At 37.9% G+C, this 14,794-nt stretch overlaps 1 protein-coding gene across 3 annotated transcripts in view; it reads left to right on the forward strand.

Moving 5' to 3' along the window:
• The window catches only part of SPATA7 (spermatogenesis associated 7), a 40,354-nt gene that overhangs the window by 18,864 nt on the left and 6,696 nt on the right, over positions 1–14,794 (forward strand). For all 3 annotated transcript variants that reach the window (XM_058739962.1, XM_058739963.1, XM_058739964.1), the window contains 3 exons: positions 3,531–3,664; positions 10,877–11,349; positions 12,475–12,541. In XM_058739962.1, coding sequence (XP_058595945.1) covers positions 3,531–3,664; positions 10,877–11,349; positions 12,475–12,541 — 674 coding nt within the window. The remainder of the gene's footprint in view (positions 1–3,530; positions 3,665–10,876; positions 11,350–12,474; positions 12,542–14,794) is intronic.

A 14,794-nucleotide genomic window follows, 5' to 3' on the forward strand; every position in this document is an offset into this window, starting at 1 on the left:
CTCTCTCAAAAAATGAATAAATGTTAAAAAAATTTTTTTAATTGTACAGGCATTAGCACAAACCACTTTTAGAACATTTATGTCAGCCCAGAAAGATCTTTTGTACCCATTTGCAGCTGCTTTCTATGGCCACCCCTAGCCTCAGGAAACTACTAATCTATAGATTTTTTTTTTGGACATTTCATAGAAACTGAATCACTCTGGTTTTTTACATTAGACTTCTCACTTAGCATAATGTTTTCTAGATTCACCTTTTCCTTAGATTGTATCAGTACTTCATTCAATTGCTAATAGTATTAGTATTGGTATAGTATTGCTAAATTGTATAGATAATACCACATTTTGTCTGGTATCAGCTGATGGATATTTGCATCATTTCTGGGTTTTTGGCTATTATGAGTAGAACTGCTAAGAACATTCATGTACCAGTCTTTTGTGTAGACATAAGTTTTCATCTCTTTTGAGTATATACCGGAGAGTGGAATTGCTGGGTCATAGGTAAAATTATATTTAACTTTTTTAATGATTTTTTTAAGTTTATTTATTTTGAGAGAGAATGCACATGTGCGAATGGGGGAGGGGCAGAGTGAGAGGGAGAGAGAGACTCCCAAACAGGCTCTGCAGAGCCTGACTTGGGGCTTGAACCCACAAACCATGCAATCATGACCTGAGCCACAATCAAGAGTTAGATGCTTAGTCGACTGAGCCACCCAGGTGCCCCAAAGTATATTCAATTCTTAAAGAAACTGCCAAACTGTTTTCCAAAGGGGCTGTGCCTTTTTACATTCTTACCTCCAACACATTAGGATTTCAGTTACTCCACATCCTTGCTAACGCTTGTTTTGGGCTCCCCGTTTTTTTTTTCAAGTTTTTTTTCTTTTTTTTAGTAATCTCTACACTTAATGTGGGGCTCAAACACATGACCCTGAGGTCAAGAGAGTCACATGGTCTTCCAACTGAGAGCCAGCCAGGCACCTGCCCCTTTTGACTCCCTTTTTCATTATAGCCATCTAGTGGGTGTGAAGGTGGTATCTTATTATGGTTTAAATTTGCATTTTCCTCATGATTAATGATGTAGAGCCTTTTTTTCTGTATGCCTATTAGCCATTTGTATGTCTTTGGTAAATATTCAGATCTTTTGTCCAATTTTTAATTGGGTTGTCTTATTGAGTTGTATATTATTTATATATTTTGCATGCAATCCCTTATTAACTATATGATTTGCAAGTATTTTTCCCCACCTGTGACTTGCCTTTTTATTTTCTTAGGATGTGTCTTTTGAAAAAGTATAAAAATTTTTCATTTTGACTAAGTCTAATTTTTTTTTAGTTTCTTGTGCTTTTTGGTTGTTGTGTCTAAGAAATCTGCCTAACCCAAGGTCCTGAAGATTTACACTTCTGTCTTCTTCTAAGAGTTTTATAGTTTAAGCTCTAACATTTAGGTCTGTGAGTTGTTTTTGTATATGGTATGAGAAGGCTTTACTTAAATGAACAGGTTGGACAGATTTGGTAATATGAAAGTATTTAAAAATTGATAGTGTTAAGGACTCTGTTATGTTTTTTTACTCCTTTTACCTATGAGTAAGATAATGGATCTGAGAAAGTTCTATTTATTTCACTCTACAGATGTCATCTGCTTTAATGTAGTTAATACATTCATTAAGCAAGTATTTGAGGATAGAATAAGCTGAAAGTAATAAGTTGTCCCTTAAGCAGTGTGGGGTTTAGGGTACCAACCCCCTGACATAGTCAAAAATCCCTGTATAACTTGTGACTCCCCAAAAACTTTACTAAGAGTCTACTGTTGACGTTACTGATAACATAGTCAATTAACACATACTTTGTGTGTTACATGTATTATATACTGTATTGCTACAATAAAGTAAGCTAGAGAGAAAATATTATTAAGAAAACCACAAGGTAGGGGGAACCTGGCTGGTTCAGTCGGTAGAGCATGCAACTCTTCATCTTGGGGTTGTAAGTTTGAGTCCCACATTGGGTGTAGAGTTTACTTAAAAATAAAAAATCATTTTAAAAAATGGCCAAATTACTAATTAGGTTTAAAAAAGAATCACAAGGGAGAGAAAAGACATTTACATTACTGTATTGCACAAAATCCATGTACAAGTGGACCCATGCCGTTGTTCAAGAGTCATCTATATTTCACTCTACATTTTAAATAATAAGTATATTTACTTTAGCATGCTTGTAATTTTTAAAAAATTTTTAAAATTTATTTATTTTTGAGAGAGAGAGACAGAGAGCAAGTAGGAAAGGGGCAGAAAGAGAGAGAGAGAGAGAGAGAGAGAGAGAGAGAGAGAGAGAGAATCCCAAGTAGGCTTCGCACTGTCAGCATGGAGCCCGATGCGGGGCTCGAACTCAGGAACCATGAGATCATGACCTGAGCTGAAGTCAGACGCTCAACCGAATGAGCCACCCAGGTGTCCCTAGTTCAGACTTTAAATATACATATAAATTACCTTTGTTTTTTAAGCTTATAGAAATTTTTATAAATTCTGATTCAAATCAGAGTGATTTGAAACTTGAAATTATACTGTCCATTAAATTGGGATAAGTTCCAATAAAAAGTATATGTTAAATTTTTCATTTTATATGAAAATACAATTTAATTTTGTTTATATTTAACTCTGAAATTTGACTAGCTTTCATTTTGCTATTTTCAGCCTTTATACAATGATAAATCTTTGATAACAACTCAGTACTTGGCTTGCATCCTAAAGTGTGAAATCACTGTTTTCATTTATATTTTCAAATAATAGCAGTTAAGAGAAGTGGAAATCCATTATCCTGATTGCAAATAATGTTATTTTTTAAGTCATTTATAAAACTTAAATTTGTATGTGATAGTATTGACAATAATACTGCATTTGTCTGAGAGTCTGTGGATCAACTCAGACTCTGCATTTAGTAACGACAGAGTTACAACACATCAAGCTTTCTAACTTTCGTATCTCTGAATATCAGCTAGGAATTGCTTTCTTGAGCTCTTAGGCTTAGCCAGGAGCCAAAATGTCACATCTTGTTTATGCTCTTTAAATAGTTAATGCAGGGGCACCTGGGTGGCTCAGTCAGTTAAGCATCTAACTCTTGATTTCGCCTCAGGTCATGATCTTAGGCTTGTGAGATCAAACCCTGCATTGGGCTTTGCACTGAGCCTGGAGCCTGCTTAGGATTCTCTCTCTTTCTGTCTGTCTCTCTGTCTCTCTGTCTCTCTCTCTCTCTCTCTCTCTGTCTCTCTACCCCTTCCCCGCTTGCTTGCACACACATGTGCGCTCTCTCTCTCAATAAATAAACACTTTTTAAAAATAGCTAATGCACTTACAGTTTCTGTAAATTAAGTATTTGTTAGCTTCTCTATACAGAAACGTATTTGGATTTTTATTTATATATCAATAGTGTAAACATTTTTTAGCGAAAAAAAAAAAAAGTGCCCTTTATTCCTCTTCCACGACCAAGACCTTAATTTTTCTATTTTGTTCTACATTTTAAAAGATTTGTTTTCCCCCTCAGATGCAGACCAACAACGAAGAGAGAAACTCAAAAAGGAATTGGCACGATGTGAAAAGGAGTTGAAATTAAATAAGACAGCAGTGCCGGCCAATTCTAAAAATAATTCCAAGTCATTATTTACCACTCTACAAAAGGTAAGATAGTATTTTCACTTTTTAAAAGCGGATGTGGGGCACCTGGGGGGCTCAGTCGGTTAAGCATCCGACTTCGGCTCAGGTCATGATCTCGCGGTCCGTGAGTTCGAGCCCCGCGTCGGGCTCTGTGCTGACAGCTCAGAGCCTGGAGCCTGTTTCAGATTCTGTGTCTCCCTCTCTCTCTGACCCTCCCCCATTCATGCTCTGTCTCTGTCTCAAAAATAAATAAATGTTAATAAATAAATAAATAAATAAATAAATAAATAAATAAATAAAAGTAGATGTTTCCAAGCTACTCCATCAGTGGTACAACCTGACTTTGTGGTAGCGTGTTTGCCATATGTCAGAATCGGTAAACTTCGCCTGTAAAGAGCCAGATAGTAAATATTTTAGGCTTTTCAGGCCACGGTCGCTCATGACCCTTGTGCCATTGGATAGTAGCCACAGACACTATATAAATGAACAGGCACGGCTGTGTTCCAGTAAAACTTTATTAAGAAAGGAGTAGTGCTGGGGCGCCTGGGTGGCGCAGTCGGTTAAGCGTCCGACTTCAGCCAGGTCACGATCTCGCGGTCCGTGAGTTCGAGCCCCGCATCAGGCTCTGGGCTAATGGCTCGGAGCCTGGAGCCTGTTTCCGATTCTGTGTCTCCCTCTCTCTCTGCCCCTCCCCCGTTCATGCTCTGTCTCTGTCCCAAAAATAAATAAAAAACGTTGAAAAAAAAAAAAAAAAAGAAAGGAGTAGTGCAAGGGTGCCTGGGTGGCTCATTCGGTTGAGTGTGTGACCTCGTCTCAGGTCATGATCTCAAGGTTCGTGAATTTGAGCCCCACGCTGAGTGAGGCTTTCTGCTGTTAGCGAGAGCCCACCTCGGATCCTCTGCCTCCCTCTCTCTGTGCCCTTCCCCTGCTCTCTTGCACTCGCTCTCTCTCTTTCTCTCTCTCAGAAATAAACATTAAAGAAGAAGAAGAAGAAGAAAAGAAAGACAGTAGGCCAGGGGTGCCTGGGTGGCTCAGTTGGTTAAGCACCCAACTCTTGATTTCAGCTTAGTCGTGATCTCACGTTGTGTGGGATCCAGTGTTGGGCACTGTGCTGACAGCGTGGAAATGACTTGGGATTCTCTCTCTCTTTCCCTCTGCCCCTTTCTCTCTCTCTCTCTCAAAATAAATAAACATTAAAAAAAAAAATCGAGCAGATTTGGCTGCAGGCTATAGCTTACTGACCTCTGCTATTGGTGTTCTGGGATACCTTTTAACATCTGATGGAGGATTTGTTTTTCCTTTCTCATGAATGCATGTTAATTTTATCAGATACTCTTTCTGCATTTTTTGAAAAGGTGATATCATTTTTCTTTTAAATGTGTTTATGTAGTGAATTACAGTCAAGTCTCTAATGTTGTAAACAACTTTGCATTCCTAGTATAAACATAGCCTTGTCGTGGTGCAATACCTTTTTTATACATAGTTGGTAGAGTTGCTAAGACTTTGTTTAGGATTTTAGCATCTACCTCCGTTATCAATACTGACCTATAATTTTCCTTCTTCTCTACTCATGTCTATGTGCTACTTCCTCTTTTTCCATGCTGTAGAATAATTTATATGAATTTAGAATTATTTATTCCTTGAATTTGATGGAACTCAACATTAAAATTATCTGGGTGCCTAGAGTTTTCTTTTTGAGAAGATTTTTGACCACTATTTCAATGTTTTGAATCATTATAGAACTATTTTTTAATGTATTTATGTCAGAAGTTGTCCATTTCATCTAACTTTTCAAATTTTTGAAAGAGACTTGTTTAAATATAATCTCTTAATCTCTCCTGAATATGTATTATTTCCCCCTTTTATTCCTCATGTTGTTTGTTTGTGCCTTTATTTTCTCTTTGATTTTTCTCACCAGAGATTTGTCAGTTTTTAAAGTCTTTAAAAAGGGCATATTTTTTTTACTTCATTAATTTTCTCTGTTGTATTTTGTTTTCTATTTTATCAATGTTTGCTCTTACCTTTTCCCCTTTTGGTTTTCTTTGGGTTTATTTTGCATTACTTTTCCTACTTTTGCTTAGCTTATTCTCATCCTCACTTCTGGGACGGTATAAGCATATTTAAGATTATATATTTTCCTCCACATGCTGCTTTAGCTGTATCCCACAAGTTTTGATATGTGGTATTTTTATTACAATGCAATTGAGAGTATTTTCCATTATTTCTTTTTTAACCCAAGAGTCATTTAGAAGTATTTCTTAATATCTGTATGTATTTTTTCCCTAGTTTTTTTCTTTGTTCCAGCCTAATCGTACTGTGGTCAGGGAACATCTATATGATACCCATTTCTTGAAATTTGTTGAGAAATTTGTTTTATGGCCCAGTAGGGAGACAGATTTCTTAAAATGCACCGTGTCATTATGTGTTTGAAAAGAAAATATATTCCATAGTTGTTGCATGCAGTATTTCATATACTCTGTATTCATTGGATTAAACTTCATATCTTTTATATATTCAAATCTTATTGATTTTTTGTCTTGTCTATCATTTATTAAGAGAAGTATTCCACATGATTATGTATTTAGCTATTTCTCTAAAAATTAGTACTACTAATTTTTGTTTTGTAGATTTTAAGTATATTATTCTATGTATACAGATTAAGAGATGATATATTTTCTTGGTGAATCAAATCAAACCTATTATCACTGTGCTTTGAACTTCTTTATCTTAATATTTTTTGTATTAAAGTGTTTCCTTTTTTTAAAAGATTTTTTTTTAAGATTATTTATTTTGAGAGAGAGAGAGAGCAAGAGTGAGGGAGGGGCAGAGGGAGATCAAGAATCCCAATCAGGCCTGCACTGTTAGCAAGGAACCTGACACGGGGCTCGCTCTGAGAAACCATGAGATTATGACCTGAGCCGAAATCAAGAGTCCACGCTTAACAGACTGAGCCACCCAGATGCCCCACAAGTTACTGTGAATTCTAAGTGGACAAAAACTATATACAAACAACACGGAGCCTGCTTGGGATTCTCTCTCCCTCTCTTTCTGTCCCTCCCCTATGGAAGCGCAAGTGCACTCTCTTTCTCTGAAAATAAATAAAAATTAAAAAAAAAAAAAAAGAATTCACAGTAACTTGCAATTTGCATACATTTTTTATAAGCCTTGATAAACATTTAGATGAATTCAGATTCAAATTATTACTTGGGGTATACTATTTTAATAATTGGGCTTTATGGTTAATAGACACCTATCCTAGTTATAATCTGCATATCCTGAAAAGTTTGCTACAATTAAAAAGAACATGCTAACTTTAGCCTCTGAATATAATAGCCATTTATATACGTGAGATCATATAATCAAAAACCGTTTCTTCTAATTGTCCAGACACTCATACTGTTCTTTCTCTCACACTCTGACTCACACGCTGTCACCTCAGGAGCCTCCAGTGTGTTTCCAGTCTGTACCCTGTAACCCCACACAGTTATTCACCAGTCATTCACATCACTGGTACAGCACCTACTGTGTGCTGTTAGTATTAATTGAATATGTGAATGTGACCCATATTCCTAAATAAATCTAGGAAATTTTTTTAGAGAGAGTGAGCACAAGTGGGGGAGAGGGACAGAGAGAAAGGAAGGAGAGAGAGAGAGAGGGAGGGAGGGAAGGAGGGAATCTTAAGTAGGCTACATGCTCAGTGGGCTTGATTCTGCAACCCTGGGATCATGACCTGAGCCAAAATCAAGAGTCAGATACTCAACCGACTGAGCCACCCAGGCATCCCTGAAACATTTTTAAAGCAATATAAAACAATGAAAAGCAAGAGCTATCAGTTTCTTTTTTATTTTATTTATTTATTTATTTTTTTTAGCGTTTATTTATTTTTGAGACAGAGACAAAGCATGAACGGGGGAGGGTCAGAGAGAGGGAGACAGAATCTGAAACAGGCTCCAGGCTCTGAGCTGTCAGCACAGAGCCCGACACGGGGCTCAAACTCACGGACCGCGAGATCATGACCTGGGCCGAAGTCGGCCGCTTAACCGACTGAGCCACCCAGGCACCCCTATCAGTTTCTTTTTTAAACTAGAATTTGAAACTTTTTTGCAAAACAAATGTTAGTCAGATTTTTAAATAATTTGTACCCATCCTATTCTGCAATTGAAATGATTCCTCGACTGTTTTAAAACCTGACAATTGCAAAATCTTTGTGTGCTGTTTCTTCTGACATCGTCCCTGAAAAAGATAGTACTCAGTTGTTCTGTGATTGTAAAAGTTGGGTACGTGTTCTTGACGTGAAAACATGATGAGTATATAAGCTGGGCAACGATTATCACTTTATATAAATTCTTAAATCACAGTTCACAACAAATCACATTGAACTGTAAAGCTGACTTAAGAAATGAAAGCGGGGGCGCCTGGGTGGCGCAGTCGGTTAAGCATCCGACTTCAGCCAGGTCACAATCTCGCGGTCCGTGAGTTCGAGCCCCGCGTCAGGCTCTGGGCTGATGGCTCGGAGCCTGGAGCCTGTTTCCGATTCTGTGTCTCCCTCTCTCTCTGCCCCTCCCCCGTTCATGCTCTGTCTCTCTCTGTCCCAAAAATAAATTAAAAACGTTGAAAAAAAAAAATTAAAAAAAAAAAAAAAAAGAAATGAAAGCGGTCAGATTACAACCAGAATTTTTGTTCTATTCACATATAATTGATAAACCCTTCTCTGATTTTAGAACTTTACAGTTACCTGTTGTCCAGATTTTGGTGAATTTACCACTGTGTTATTTATTTTCTGTGAAAATTATATCCATCCAAGCTTTCCAATATTCGTACCTACAGGAAACCGTTATATAATCTCAAAAAGCAGATTGGTACAATTGATTTCATACTATGTCCTACAGGTTTCCAAGGAAAGAAAAAGTGTAGGGTGCAAGGTTGGAATTATGATACCTAAAAATAGAGAAGTTTCTTGCCTTCAGTCAGTTCAAAAGCAGTTTTTCCAGCCCATTTGATACAGATGAGAGTATATTTCTGCCTTTAAAGACTTCCTTTGAGGGGGCACCTGGGTGGCTCAGTCGGTTGAGTGTCTGACCCTTGATTTCAGCTCAGGTCATGATCCCAGGGTTGTGGGATCGAGCCCTGCGTCAGGCTCCATGCTGAGTGTGGAGCCTGCTTAGGATTCTCCCTTCCCCTCCTCTCTCCCTCCCTCCGCCCCTCTCTTCTGCTTGTGTACACTCTCTCTAAGATTAAAAAAAAAAAAAAAATATTTAAAGACTTTCTTTGGTGTTTCGTTTTGTTTATTAAATAACCATTACTGATAAGAGTTTTCTTGCAGGCAGTCTAATGCTTTATGCATTTCTGCCGCCTCTGATCTCAGCTTGTACCGTTCCTCTAAGTATAAATAATTCCTGTGATTATTATTTAATAGCCCTGTAAAATTTTTCAGATCGTACTTAGAAATTTTTTCCCGGGAGCCAAACTCTTCTGGTATATAAGCTGTGAGTCTTGTTTGGGAGTGCTTTTTAAAACTAATATATTGAAATCATTAAAAAAGGACCCTAGTGACTCAGAATTTAATGCCAAAATATTTCCTTGCTTTGAGTAATTTTGCCTTGTATTTGAGATCAGGTTAGAAAACACTTGGAAAGGAAATCGGTGACTTTGCCTTTAGTTACCCTATTCAGTTATCTGCAGTTTTCTTACTTAGATGAATCAGTTCTTAGGTTAGCTGACTGGTTCACCATCAGGCAAAGAGTTAAAATCGGTTTAAAATTCCTCATGGTGTAAAAAATCTAAAATACGGGGACACCTGCCTGGCTCAGTCAGTACAGCATGCAACTCTTGATCTTGGGGTCATGAGTTCGAGCCCCACGTTGGGTGTAGAGTTTATTTTTTAAAAACCTGAAATATATAATTTTCAATTGAGTCTTTATAATAGATAATATGATGTCGTCATGGAGAGCATAAGCTCAGCCTGGGTTCAAATCTGTGCGACCCTGCACGGCCTCATTTTCTTCATCTCTGAAATAAAAGTAGTATTTGGGGCACCTGGGTGGCTCAGTCGGTTAAGCGTCTGACTTCGGCTCAAGTCATGATCTCACGGTTTGTGAGTTCGAGCCCAGTGTCGGGCTTTGTGCTGACAGCTCGGAGCCTGGAGCCGGCTTCGGATTCTGTGTCTCCCTCTCTCTCTGACCCTCCCCTGCTCATGCTGTGTCTCTGTCTCAAAAATAAATAAACGTTAAAAAAATTTTTTTTAAGTAGTATTTGTATTACCACCCAGAAGTTGATGTGAGGATGGAATGAGTTGTACGTGTAAATTAATTAGAACTATACCTTATACATCGTAAGCATAGTAACCCACTATAGCAGCAGTGATAGAAGTTCTAATCGTTCTCTTTTATTCTACTCAATGGCAAGAACAGTACCTTGCACACAAGAAGCACTCAGCTATTCTCTTGCTCGGCTTATTCATCTTTCTCTTGTTTTTCTCCCCATGAGCTTGTAGGACAGATGTAACAGCTAAATCCTAGTCATTGTCACCTCAGAATCCGTGACTTCTATGTAACTTCCCCTCTACCTAATAAAGTGCCTCAAAGTTCTGTAATGCATACACAGGTGTCCATAAAGTCTGGAATCATAGACAGAGCTTCTTGGACATCCAACCTGTGAAAGAATAAAATATTATCTATGTTTTAAGATTTTCTGGATACCCTGTAGAAATGGTTCTTCCAAAATTAAACCAAAAAGAAATGGAGCAGTCCAAAACGCCTTTCCTTTCGGCTCTCCCCACTTGTGAGGAGAAGTGGAGAGAAGTTCCTTTTCATTTCTTCAAAGCCTTCAAGTCTGAGGCACCGCTGGCCCCGGAGATTGCCCTAAAGGCCCGATGGGAAGGGGGGTGCTGCCACCAGCAGTGGTTGAGAAGGGGATTGGTGCGCACAGGTGGTTTGGAAACCTTCAGATAAAGCTGAGACCTACCCGTAGATGTCAGTGTACAAGTTCAAGACCAGATATAGGTAGATGTGAATAATTGCTTTTTTTTAGTTTCAGAAAGAAAAATGACTGGTCTTACTTATGTTTAGAATTATATTTTTATATATTAATAATTCAAAACCTTGAATAGAGGTCATATCAATGCTAACACCTTCAGGAATATATAGTTCTCTAGACCTCCTAAGGCAACCATTTTTGGGTATATAATCTGGAGAGATCCCCAGTTATGAGAATTTGTAGCAAACCAAATGTTTTTAGCCTTCAGGAGAACCACAAGATGAAGACGTGTTAATCGGAGAAGTGAATGGATTTCCATCCTTCACAAGGTCACCAGTAACTTCTTCAGAGAGACTGCAGTTGAATCTACCTAAATCTGATAAAGTCCTCACAAATGGTACTGAGAAGAACTCCGGTTCCTCCATGTTCAACGTGGACTACACCCCCTCTGGGCCTAGGAAACCGTGCTCTGGAACTCCGTACGGCAGAGGGCCCAGGAGCACGCGCCCAAATACCCATCCGTTTCAGTTAGTTATTTCAAAAGCACCGAGTGGGGACCTTTTGGATAAACACTCTGAGCTCTTTTCCAACAGACAGTTGCCATTCACTCCACGCACTTTAAAAACAGAAGCAAAATCTTTCCTGTCACATTACCGATATTATACGCCTGCCAAAAGAAAAAAGGAGTTTACAGATCATCGGATAGAAGCGGAAACCCAGACTGATTTAAGCAGGTATGGCCCATTCACAGCCAACAGTAAGTCCTTCAGGGTGTTGTAAGAAATTAAATAGTAATAATATTCCTTATTTTACGTCATGTACCTAACATGCCCGACTGAAGGTCTGGGAGTGCCTTTTTGATTGGAATGAGATTAATGTCTTTTCCTTTTGCATGTGTCACTAGAACTACCCAAGTCATTGTTGAAAAGTACCTATTAAACTTGTCAAGCTTTCCTTACAAACAGGAATGTTACATAGTTTAATTTATTGTTTCAAACATGGTATGTGCTTTTAAATATACTTTCAGAGAATCCTTAAAATATGTCATCAAGTAGCATTTGTGTAAATATGTCTATTGCTTCATTTTAAAAATGGCAAAACAGTGGGCTAGAGAGGGAAAGAGGACAGCTGATTCTCTGACTCTCCCTGGGTTCCCTTCCCTGCAAATATTCAACTCCACTGTTACATAGGAGCAACTCCCCAGGAATAATTCAGGCAATTGGGGTAACTTCTGGAAATTCCATAGATTTTGCCTCAATAATGTTTTCATATATGATAGTGCCTGGCACATAATGAATATTCAGTAAAAGTTTGCCAAATGATTGAAGAAACAAACAAATCTTATAAAGTATTTAGTGTTAGCTGACTTGTGATGGTTTTTCCTGGTCCTATATAAAGAGCTATTTACCTCATCCTAAGTATGAGTTAATTTTAGAAAGCAAAAAACAATTTAGCTCTAGTATTCTTTTCTCTAGGTACAGATAAGAGGTACAGAAATATCAGATGAGTCTGCGTACGTTTAATCCCAAGGATTAAAGAGTGGAGGGGAATGAGGAAAGCAAGCATATCATATCCTTTTCTGATTGTATTTATGACCACTTTGGAGGATAATAGTTCCCATGTCCCTGGTCCCATTCTATCCAGCTGAAATCTAGCTGCTACTGAAAAAAAAGGAAAAGGAAGCTGTGTAATCCAAACCATATCTGTTTCCTGATTATATAATCAGAAACTACACATTTTATAAGAATAGATGGATTTCATCTCTTAGTTTGAGGGGTTTTTAAGACAGTAAACTTGTTATCATATCACGGTATTTGTATTTTGAAAGCTTGACAACTATTCCTTTTAAAATATTACAGCTTTAAATCTGATTTTGAGGCATTTGAGACCAAGAACTTCACAGATTCAGAAAAGAACATAAAGCAGGTAATAAAAATGAGATCTCTCTGTGTGCTGCATTGGAATTACAGCCACTTTCACTTAATAGGATATATATAGCTATTTGGACTTCAAGAATCTCTCAGTGACACTTCTCGCATATGATGTCACCAGCATGGAGAAAGACTACCTATTTACAAAGGCCTGTTGCTCCTTTTGAGTGGCCAGATGGATCCTGCCCCGTCTGAGAAGTCATTTGTTGTTAGCATCTTTTCTAGATGGTTGATTGGCCTGCTAGATAGAGGAATGGGTGAATAAAATACCTTAAATGTTGCTTCAAAGATGCAGATTTGGATACTAAAGGAACCAGAAAAGCTGTATAGAAGTCATTTTAATTTCTATGCCTGTAATTTTTCTTTTGAAGAATTGCCACCGATTATATTATTGGAAATTATACATTTTATGAGAATAGGTGGATATCACCCCTTACATTTGCTTTTGCTTTTTCTGGACCATAGGCTCTGTTTTACACTGTGTATGTTTTGAGTGTTCAGCAGTCATTTCTTTTATTTTCTTAAGCATGTTGATTTATTTTGAGAGAGAAAATGTGAACACAAGCTGGGGAGGGGCAAGAGAGAGAGGAGAAAGAGAGAATCCCAAGTAGGCTCTTCATTGTCAGCACAGAGCCCAATGCAGGGCTTGAACCCATGAACCACAAGACCATGACCTGTGCCGAAATCAAGAATCTGACGCTTAACCAACTGAGACACCCAGGCGACCCAGCAGTCATTTCTTTTAAAATATTACAGCTTTAAGTCTGATTTTCACATAAACTGATTGTTTTTATTTTTTATTTTGGGAGTGTTAATCATACACTTGTATCCTAATTTATATTTGTTTGCAAAAACAGTTTGTCTATTAAAATGTCAAACACAGACTCGAAAATAAGATAATAAAATATAGGGGTGCCTGGGTGGCTCAGTTGGTTAAGCATCCAACTTCAGTTCAGGTCATGATCTCACAGTTCGTGAGTTTGAGCCCCATGTCAGGCTCTGCACTGACAGTGCAGAGTCTGCTTGGGATTCTGTCTCTCTGCCTCTCTCTCTGTCTCTCTCTCTCAAAATAAATAAATGAACTTAAAAAAAAAAAGAATAAAATATAATCATACTGAACTTCCATCTTCCCTTCTGAATACGTATTGTAGGTTTCCATGTCAGCCATTCATACCTGTTTGACATGGGCCCTGCCACTCAGAGCCCGAGGGCAAATCGCTTATCCTCTGAGAGCAGAGTTTTGCATCAAGAGAAACTGTACTTACCGTGCAGGGTCACTTATCAAGGAATAATTGATATAGGTAAAGTGCCTTGCCCGAGAAGGGGTCAGTAGAGGAGGACTGTGACTAGCTTGAGATTGAGGAAGAGAGTTAGCTCAGTAGGTAGCTAAATAAATGAAGTAAGTCCATTTTCATGACGTTGTGCTCCAAATGCTTGTCCATAACCTGGTAAGGAAATGGTGTGTCCCATTACTCCATAATCCTTGGCCTCAGCAGTCTGCTTGAAGGTCATGAGGATCACACCAAATTCTAGCAGCACTGTGCATGAATGAGCACTGTAAAGACTCCTCTAATACTGCAAGGAAATGCTTGCCACGGATGCAGCTCGTAGTAAGGGTTCTATAAAAATAAGCTGCCGATATTTGTGTGTGTTAATAGTATCGACGGAACCACCAGAACTACCACTGCTTCTCCGTAGTTGATACATGGACATTTGACACGAATGAGCTGTTTGAATTTGTTATAATGGGATATTTTTTTCTCAGGTTTACTTAAAACTTGCACATTTGCTTCATTTTTCTCTTTGCATGTTTATTTGTGGTAATTCCTTAACAGATTTAAAATATCCCTCATTAAGACTCTCGAATATAGAGAACAACCTGAGGGTAGATGGAGGGAGGTGGGTAGGGGTTGGACTAGATGGGTGATGGGCACTAAGGCGGGCACTTGTTGGGATGAGCACTGAGTGTTTTATGTAAGTGATGAATCATTAAATTCTCCTGAAATCATTATTACACTATATGTTAACTAACTTGGATTTAAATAAAATTTAAAAATTAAAAAAATATATATCCCTCATTAAAATGTAAGAAATAAGCAGTTGTCTTACCTTACTTTAAATAAACTTAAGAAAGAAGTCTTAATTGGGTAGAAAATGTATTCTAAAAACATCCTTTGTTATAATATAGCAGTCACTTTTATTTACTGGACTTTGTTTCCTTGACTTTTTTTTTTTTTAAGTTGATTTT

Source organism: Neofelis nebulosa, chromosome 7 (assembly GCF_028018385.1).
Source record: "Neofelis nebulosa isolate mNeoNeb1 chromosome 7, mNeoNeb1.pri, whole genome shotgun sequence".
NCBI lineage: Eukaryota > Metazoa > Chordata > Mammalia > Carnivora > Felidae > Neofelis > Neofelis nebulosa.